The sequence below is a fragment of the Arvicola amphibius genome, chromosome 9 (genome assembly GCF_903992535.2).
Source record: "Arvicola amphibius chromosome 9, mArvAmp1.2, whole genome shotgun sequence".
NCBI classification, from domain to species: Eukaryota; Metazoa; Chordata; class Mammalia; order Rodentia; family Cricetidae; genus Arvicola; species Arvicola amphibius.
In genome coordinates this window covers 117,574,114-117,582,950 of record NC_052055.2, presented here as the reverse complement: position 1 = coordinate 117,582,950, position 8,837 = coordinate 117,574,114, and the positions used below count along the sequence as shown (strand labels likewise).

The 8,837-nt window shown below is 54.9% G+C and overlaps 1 protein-coding gene across 2 annotated transcripts; it reads right to left on the bottom strand.

The window, feature by feature from the left end:
• Window positions 1-1,599: 1,599 nt before the first annotated feature.
• On the bottom strand, window positions 1,600-8,586 carry Cfap410 (cilia and flagella associated protein 410). Of its 2 annotated transcripts, none has more exons than XM_038342349.1 (7): window positions 8,428-8,586; window positions 7,422-7,440; window positions 6,631-6,677; window positions 5,275-5,504; window positions 4,159-4,330; window positions 3,428-3,506; window positions 1,600-2,651 (listed from the first exon to the last, which is right to left on the bottom strand). In XM_038342349.1, the coding sequence occupies exons 1-7, from the start codon at window positions 8,502-8,504 to the stop codon at window positions 2,523-2,525; spliced, it is 753 nt and encodes a 250-aa protein (XP_038198277.1). In that variant the 5' UTR covers window positions 8,505-8,586; the 3' UTR covers window positions 1,600-2,522. The 2 variants fall into 2 exon arrangements, with proteins under 2 accessions (XP_038198277.1, XP_038198278.1); XM_038342350.1 differs by having other exon boundaries at window positions 3,428-3,503.
• Window positions 8,587-8,837: the final 251 nt, after the last annotated feature.

The following is an 8,837-nucleotide window of genomic DNA, read 5'->3' as shown; positions in this document are numbered from 1 at the left end:
CCAACCCTGCCAGCTTGCCCAGCCCAAGAAGGGGCAGCATCTGTAAGGGCGTCATCTTCCCTAAGGCTAAGCTCAACAGCTGCCCACTCTACATTGCTCTGCTCAGAGTGCTGCATGGATGTAGGTGCTGCCGGGCAAGCACGTAGCTGAGATGCCAATGGTCGGCCCCATAGGTCACTGCAAGGCTGCTGTGGGTCTCTCTTCCAGGCAACATGCCAGCTGCCCTCATCTGGCTGGAGTTCCAAGAAACCAGTGTCCTCAAGGCTGCTGGGAGAGGGGTCCAGGCAGGATTTGTGTCTTGAGCACGTGGCAACAAGGTCTGTATTATGGCTCTTGAGGAACAGAATCAATGGAATGTATATATGTTGTAAAAGTGGGTTCACCGGGCTGGTTTACACAAGTGGGCTGGGTGGCCCAGTAATAGCCATCTGCATGTGGGAGAGGCTGAGAACCTGGTAGCTGTTAAATTCATGCCTGCATGTCTCAGCAGCCCCCATCTGCTGCCGAGTGCCTGGAGGTTTCCTGTAAAGTCTCTGGTCTTCAGTTCACACTGGAAGCTGAGAAAGTTGGGTTTTGGATTCTGGTGTCAGTAGAGGAAGGAGACAGCAAGAAGGACTGGCAGGCAGCATTGCCTTTTCTCCTGGACCACTCTGTATCTGGGCTGCCTGCTGGGGTGCTGCCACTCTGAAAATGGCCTCTAGACCATCATAAGACCTCACTGGCTCTCCTGCTCCCCAGCTGACCGGTTCAGGAGTCCCTGCTGGGGGACACATGCGCTTGTCCCAGAGTCACCATGAATATCCATTAACTGTTTACCGTGTGCTCCCTCCATGGAGGGCAGCTCAGGGTCTGGGAACAACAGCAGGCCGTGGTTGGACACCTGAAGATTAAACAGCACCCACCAGGCTACTTGCTCAGTCTGGGCATCTGCCACACTGGGGTTCTACAACATGGCATCACATGCTGGAGATGCAGACACAGCACCTGTCTCACTCTGGTCACTACCAGGTGGGGTCAGGTTATTGTCCCATGCCCTGGTTCCTTCAGCATGGGGCTCAGCTCTAGGTATGGAACTCTGCCAGGTTCAATATTTATCTGTTCAGCTGCATGGCAGCTTTGGGTCCTGGTGACGGCAATGGCTTTAGGAGACACCCAGGATACTGAGCAGCTAGCTCTTTCCTGAGCTCTCTTGTATGGCATCCACTCTTTTAGGGGTGACACCTCCAGCCTCAGTTCTCCCTGCTGTGAGTTGGACAGGAGGGCGCCTCACCCCTGTGATGCCAATTCCTGTTTTGCTCAAGGGGCTACACCTGGAGCACTCAGAGTAGGGGCTGAAGGTCTCCTTGCTCAACTCCAAGTAGGGCCCCATGCTGTGCTGTAGCTTGTCCCCAGTCCTGTCAGAGAAGGCTGGAGGTGGGGATCAGGGATTGGGGTCTTATCACAACTGGTACAGTTTGCCCATCCCTGAGGTATGCATGAGTGTGCCACAGGAGGAAGGAAAGCTAGGGTGTTACAGGCATGTGGTGTGGTTCAGAGGGCAGCTGCTAGCATTTCCAGATTTTTATGTCCTGGAACAAGGAACTGGACCAGGGACACACATACTGACAGAAACAAGTTTATTAAGAGAGAAAGTACTCCCAAGATTGGAGGTGGATCAGAGGAGGAGCAAGGTCTAGTGGCCAGTGGTCCTGAACTGTCAGCATTAAGACCCTTAGAAGTCATCTAGAGTCAGCTATTGTAATGCAGCCGGCTTCTTGGGCCATGTCTATCTGTACCATGGTGGTGGTCCTGGTTCCTTTTTGCTCATTGTTCTATATACGCTAATCTTGATATCTTTCTTGGTTCTATTCTCTTGTGGCAGGTGTAAGCTCACCCCAAGGCCCCCCTACCTGGTGGGTAAGTTACAGGCCCTACCCCAGCTGTTCTAACAAAGACAGCCTTATTGATAGCATCTAACACCTCAGAATGCTGAGCATCTCTGGATGTCCCCAACATTTACTCTACCTATGTGACATCCCTCTCCTGAAGAAGAAATAAAAAGGACAGTGTCTGCCTGTCCTTGTCCTGAGAGGAATCCATTCTCCTAGGCTACGGTGTCTAAGGACATCTGTGACACGGTGTCTTGTAAGACCATTTCAGGCCACCTCCCTGAGGACAGGTTTGACACGGGGACACCAGGGCTCCCCCATAGCTGCTGAGAAACAGCATGGACCCTGAGGTCAAGGCCTTGCCTGTCACTGAGATGCTGGCTTCCAGCCCAAACAAAGTGCTTTATTGGAGGGCATGGCTCGTACAGTCCCCCTTGAGGAAGGGTCAGGCATTGCGCAGATCCTCAAGGTCTCAGCTGTCAGGGACCATGCTGATGGGCAGCACCTCCACCAGCCCTAGGCACAGGAGAGGGGTCTGCCCAGTTGGCAATCCCTGTTCCTCCCTGGGCCTGGTGTTGGGAGCCCAGAAGGAGGCTTTCCAGGTTGAGCTGTGTTTCCACAGGATAGAGGGTCCAGGTACTGGGGCATATGCAGTCACTCCATGTCCTCCTGGGGCTCCAGCCTATGCAGCGCCTGTAGCCGGCTGCCCACAGTCTGCTGGACAGCCTCTAGCCCCTCTGTGTCCAGTTCCCGCAGCAGCAGCAAGATGGCAGTCAGGATGTTCTGGGGACAGAGAGGGTTACCTAGAGACTGCCCGGTGGCATCCTTTAGAGGGTAGACAGTCTCGGGATGAGGGGGCAGGGCTTCCAAACAACAACTTGGGGAGGTCACAGCACAGACACTGGATAACTGCCTCCCTATCCAGTTCTTGCCAATCTTAGGTCTGTGCCCTAGCTTCAGATGGAGAAACTGAGCATATTGGCTGGGGGCCCAGGACAGCTCAGTGTGGTATTCTCTCATACAAGGTGTGAGAAAGTGTTTCCAACCAAAGACAAGAGGATGGCTGAGGGGCAGTACCAGTGGCTCACTGGGAGGAACGAGCCAGAAGTGAGGCTTGACCCCTGACCTCTACAGCACACTAAGGCCTCTGAAGACCCCTATTTGTGTCCTTGCTCTACAGATGCTGGTCCCAGGGTGACCAGCCGGAAGGTGGGCCTTTCTCTGGGGTGGGTGTGCCCATTCTAGCTGTGGGCCAGAGGATACCTGGTGGGCACCAGTAGACAAATGCCTTTGGCAATTCTCTGTGGAGCCCTTGAGGACTTGGAAAGGAAAGAGAGACTGGGCACAGGCCTGCTCTTGGAGTTGAGTTTGACATGGGCATCAAGTGGAGAGGGAGGAATCCTGAGGGACAGTGACCTCGAGAGGTGGGGGCTCCAGCGTGCTGGAGTGGGAAGCAGAACTGAGCCTCGTGCCTGCCCCCCCACTTCCTCCCTATGAGCCTATATCTGGCCCCATGTTCTGCTGTCTGGAGAGAGGGGGCAGGGGCGGTGGTCACTTACCCTACTCTTGTGACTCCTCAGGGTATCCCTCTGTGAGAAGGAAGGAGGATGGTCTCCAGCAGTCTGACCTGGTACTCTGCTGGTGAGAGGGAAACAGAGTGTGGCGGTCAGAGGGCTGTGGGCAACACCTGCAGCCAAACCCTACTATGAAGACACCAAGTCACACTGGCAAGTGGTCCCAGTCCAGAGCAGCAGACAGGGGGCAGGCACCCTCAATCTAGGCATTTTATAATGGCACAGGAGCCCAGTGTACAGAGCAGGGTCCCAGAGTTACAGGGAGCAGCTTCTTTGTGCTCAGGTCTTCCCGCCTGCAATGCTTTCCACCCAGGGCTTTAGGGAAGGCACTGCCATGGAAATGACCCTGGCGGGAGTCAGAGCAGAAGAGTGGCCCATGGTCACTCCCAGGGTTCATCTCCAGTGCCGTCCACAGATGGGAGAAAGCAGGCTGCATGTGCCATGTGGAACTCAGCTGTGCCCCTCTGAAGAACTCACAGCCTTCCTCCTGTGCCATTCTGACCAAGCCTAGTCACAACAAGCAGTAGAATGCCCTCATTCAAGGCCACCGAGGAGTATAACAGCCTTAGGCTGCTTCCGTCTCTGCGTTACCCTTCCTCCCCGGGCCACCAGCACTGTGTTGAGCTTACTTCCCTCCCCAGGAGACAGGAAGCCTCCTCATGGCCTGAGGATACCCCTGGAAGTAAAGGTCCTGATCCCCTGGCAGGCTCTCTCACTCTGTTTCCTCTGTGTAGCTCAGCAGGCCTGGGCTGGTCTCAGTTGTCGAGGTGACAGAGCTGAGGGTGTAGGAGGGCTTGGGACAGCCATTGCCTGCACCCTCTCTGTCTGGGGCAGCGGTGATCTCATCTCCCTCCATCAGTGCACGAGTCAGCTCTTCCTCCGTCACGGCTTGGGGAGAAGGACAGAAAGGTAAGGGTGTCACAGTGTCATAGGCCTGTGCTGCACAGCTCCATGCAGCTCCAGCCTCCTTGGGGCTTCAGCACGCCTGCTTCTGTGTGTATGGGGGCTGTCCCTGTAGAGAGTCAGTTCTGCTCCTTCTGATCCCCAATCCCAGAACGTCTATGACACTTGGCAGAAGGGCAGGGGGTGCTTGTGAGCATCAGATCTTGCATCTTCTAAGAGCAAACCTCAAGTCCAGATAAATCTGCATGGTGCTAGGGTTGGGCCCAGGCCTTGCACATGCTAACAGGCTTTCTGCCATTTCTCTGGAAATTACATTTCCAGTCCCTAAAACAAATCTGAAAAAGAATGGGCTTTCCATATTGACTTCATCACTCTTGTTCATTAAGTGTCTGGGAGAAAGCAATTACAAGGTGAGCATCAGCATCTGGCTGCTAAGAGCATAAAGCCCTGGTGTCAGCGAGCTGGACCCTGCCAAGAGCCCATAGCAGGGCTCCCCACCATGATAGAGGGGCATGAAGGCACAGCATAGGTGGGCATGGTGTGGGGGGCAGTGGGGATCTCCGCCATGTGGCTTCAGAGGCCTGGCTGCCAGTGCAGCTGAGCCCACACCATGCTGCCCAGTCACCCCACTGCAAACCCTCACCATAGTATACAGACTTTCCTCACAGAGCGAGGCAAAAGAAGGAGAGACTGTTGAGGCACCCAAGTCCAAGTGGGCTTAACAGACAGGAGCCTGTGCTGACTAAATGCTGCAATGGTATATGGGAAAGGGGACACTCTCACATGGGCTGCTCCTGATGACACTATGCGGTGGGCATAAGCCCATTTCCGCAAGCTGGGAGCTGCATAAGACAGGGAGGTGGAGTGCCTGGGAAGCCCCCGAATGGGGACCACCTCAGTTGCCAGTGGGTGGACACGCCAGGCCCTACCTTGGTTGTCTAGCTTCTGCAAGTGGGGCAGGTTGCGCAGCACAGTCATGCGGTAAAGGTGTGGGCTGGTGCCGCAGCACGGGTTCTCGGCCAGCCACAGCACCCTGAGCTGTGGGAGATCCTTCAGGTAGAACAGCTCATCCAGGCTGGGGATACGGTTCCTCCTCAGGTAGAGCTCGCTCAGGCGTCGGCAGCCACGCACAGGTTCCAGGGTGGAGACACTGTTGACGCTGTGGGACCAGCACACTGTTAGGGACCCATACAATCTGGATCGCCATGGGCCAGGACCTGTGTGGGTCTGCCTCAGCCTTGAGTACCAGCGAAAGGTCTGGCCTTAGAAATGGGTCAAAACCAAGTAAGTCGGGGCTGGGGAAGAGGCACCCTTAGGAGGGTCCCTGAACTTGAGGCACCATGTGGGCAGCTCCTTGGCCTAAAGCTCTGCATTCTCATGGAATCATTGTGGCAGACGGGGTGCTTCACCCTCCCTTGTAGGTGGCACTGAGTCCCCAAGGGACAGGCTTAGCCCTCAGCAGGCACAGCTAAAACTCAGCAACAATGCCCACAAGCCCTATATCACATGCAAAGCAGTTCTGGCTTCCAGAATCCAGGCTAAAGACAAACAGGATTTTAGAGTGATTTCCATCCTGTAGGAAAGGGAACACAATGCGGGAAGGGAAAAATGAGCATTCAGAAACCCCAAACTCCTTATCAACACACCAGATCTTGCCAAACTTTCTACCTCCCAGAGCCAGGGCCTGGCCTGCTGCACTAACTCTATCCATGCTCCCTCTTGCAAGGCTGCTCTAACATGTTAACATGCTCTAGGAAAGAACACCAGCATCATGTTGACATGCAGAATACCCATATGCCAGCACCTGGCAGGCAGTAGGGACCGTAAGTATCAATCCTATCTTAGGTCCCAGAATGCTCAGGGGGGAATCTAGGGATGGAGGAGCTCCTAGCAGTGATAGAATCAGCATGGTGGAGGGGGTTGGGCACTGGGAGGTTCTTGGGGACAGATGCAGCCACAGGGAGGACTGGCCTGGGTGGACTACTATTCATTATTAGCAGGCTTGACTAACCACGGCTACAAGCGCACAGATAACTTCCTGGGGCGGATGTGAGAGGGTAAGCAGAGTGGAGCCTTTGGGAGGCCCAGGTAAGTCCCTGAGAAAGCAGGTATGAGTTGCAGGAGGGCCAGGCTCTTGTAGGCCCACTCCCCAACCCAGAAGCTGCTATCCTAGACTGGAGATAAGATAGCTCCAGCTTTCCTATCTTCCCTGGGTCCCACAGGAAGGCCATGCAGACCCCCACAGCTTCCATACCCCGGGACTATGGTGACACAGGGTCAAGTACCTGAGTGTGATCACTTCCAGGCTGGGCATCTCGCGGCATATGGAAATCTAAGGAGGGAAGAGTGGGGTGGTGAGCTGGCAACTGTGTCCGCTGTCACTTATCAGGTCAGGGAGGACATCTATCCTGGGTCCTAGCACCTGCACTAATGGGGCCAAGGAGCATAGCCTTGCACAAGCAGGGTGCTCAGAAGAATCAGTGCCTGCCGATCTCTGTGGCCCAGACTGCCTTCAAAGTGCTCTTCCCTGGGTTGGGCATTTCCACCTGACCGTTTAAGATAGTTCTAGAGACAGAACATTGTTATATTCAATGCCCTCAAAGGATATCTGGCTGGGGAGCTTGGTTTCCTATGCCACAATACAGAACTTTTTCTCTTGCTGAGGCACAAGGAAAGGACAGACACCCTTCCTGCCAGTGGATCTGGGCCCAAGTCAGACAGAACAGCAAGGAGGTTTTGGCTACAAGACACTGTTGGATCTGCAGATCAGACCTGGGTCGTGGGCTCCACAGTCCCAGCTTGGTATACTGTCTAGTCTCTGCCTGCCACGGTGAGATGGGGGGCACATCCTGAAACTGGGCCATCTGACAGGAGGCCATGCAAAGAGCCTCTGAGGATGTCTGTGAGGGAAAAGCACCACCCAGGACTCCTCCAAGAGTGGAGCTTTGACTTGGCCCTCTTCTGTGTGGGACCAGCAAGCGACAGGGCCCCGAGCTGATGACCACAGATCTGTGACTTTATCTAGTCTTCTGAGGAAGAGGCATCTGGGAGATGACCAAATCAAGGCAGAACTTACGTCTGTGAGCTGGCTGCCCCTGGGGAAGAAAAGACAGATATACTTTAATCTTGTTGAATGGAAATGACAATTGTCTATACCTCTGAAGAGTCTATGATCTGAATGGCACAGTAAGGGATGCTGGGCACCCAGATAACAGGAGAGATATCACAAATGATTAGGTTGATTTCTGACACTACTACATGCTTGGTGTATGGGGGTTCTCTGTCTGCTGGACACGCGATTTACTCCTCACAGATGCCCACAGCAGAAAGCTGTTTCCTCTCACAGACATGTTCAAAGGCTGAGCATGCAGCTTATGAAGCAAGCTACAAAGGCCTGCAATAAAGCTGTTGTTTCTCCCTGAACAGAGGGATCCCTGCCATGTTGGCTCAACAAAGGCATTATTGAAAACTCAGAGGACAAAAGGGACTGTGGTTCAACACCAGCTGTGCCAGGGCAGAGAAAGGCTTTTAATTAACCAACTTCAGTCTTTCCAATAGCATGCTGACCCTGCAAGGAGCAAGGGACTGACTTGCTGTGCCTCTTCTAGATGCTTTGGCCAGTGTCCCACCTGAGTCCCCAGAGAAACCTGTAGCTCTTTCGTACCCCACTAACACAAACTCCTCCCAAAGTTCTGGTCTTTCAGTCTTAGTGGGACCCAACCATGCATCTGTGAGCGCATCCTTCTTAAACTATCTAAGTGCCAGGCTGTCTCTCAGACCTGGTCACCCTCTCCAGCATCTAGTGACCACGGAATCATGACTTTACAACCTCAGTTCTCTCTTCCGGTAGACACACCACTAAGCACCTTCGTTTTTAGATAGCAGCCGCACTCACAGAGGGTTAGTGGAAGCCCCTCGGGGAGACTAGAAGGAAATTCTAGCTGTCAGGCGAGAGCCACAACTCCTCCGAGGCAATGGCCCGGTGGTGGGCCTGCAACATGGCTAGCTTGGGGCAGCAGGCGCCGCGGAGGGGGCGGGGAAGGAAATGGGCTCTGTTCCCTCCCGCGCCTGGCCGGCCTCACCAGCAGTTGAGCTTCCGCACGCTGTGCAACTCCGAAGCTTTGGTTCGGGACAGGACCATTTTTCGCGTTAGCTTCATAGTGGCCGCGGGGCCGCGGACCCGGCCGCCCCCTTGTTGTACACTCAGCTAGCGGGAGAGGCCTTCGCCGCGGCGCGTTTCCAGGGGCGGGGCCCGAGTCTCCAGGGGCGGGGCCTGAGGTCCCATTGGTCGCTAAAAGAGAGGGTGGAACTGCACGGGAGCAATGGGACGGGCCGACTTCCGGGGCAGGAGGCTCCGCCCCGAGCCTGCGATTCTGCGCATGCGCGAGGCTCCCTGCTCTACTGCGTTTGGACCGCCTGTCGCAAGGAGGTTGGCTCTCTGCTAGACCTCCGGGCTGGGGGTGCTGAGAAGGCGCGGGTGTGCAAGATTCGG

Bases quoted from the DNA above. Each gene is read 5' to 3' on its own strand.
- Cfap410 (XM_038342349.1), bottom strand. From the start codon at position 8,504: ATGAAGCTAACGCGAAAAATGGTCCTGTCCCGAACCAAAGCTTCGGAG. The intron at 4,331-5,274 runs GTAGGGCCTGGC...CTTCTCCCCAAG, and splicing joins GCAGAAGCTAGACAACCAAG to CCGTGACGGAGGAAGAGCTG. The intron at 3,507-4,158 runs GTGAGAGAGCCT...CCCTCTCACCAG, and splicing joins AGCTACACAGAGGAAACAGA to CAGAGTACCAGGTCAGACTG.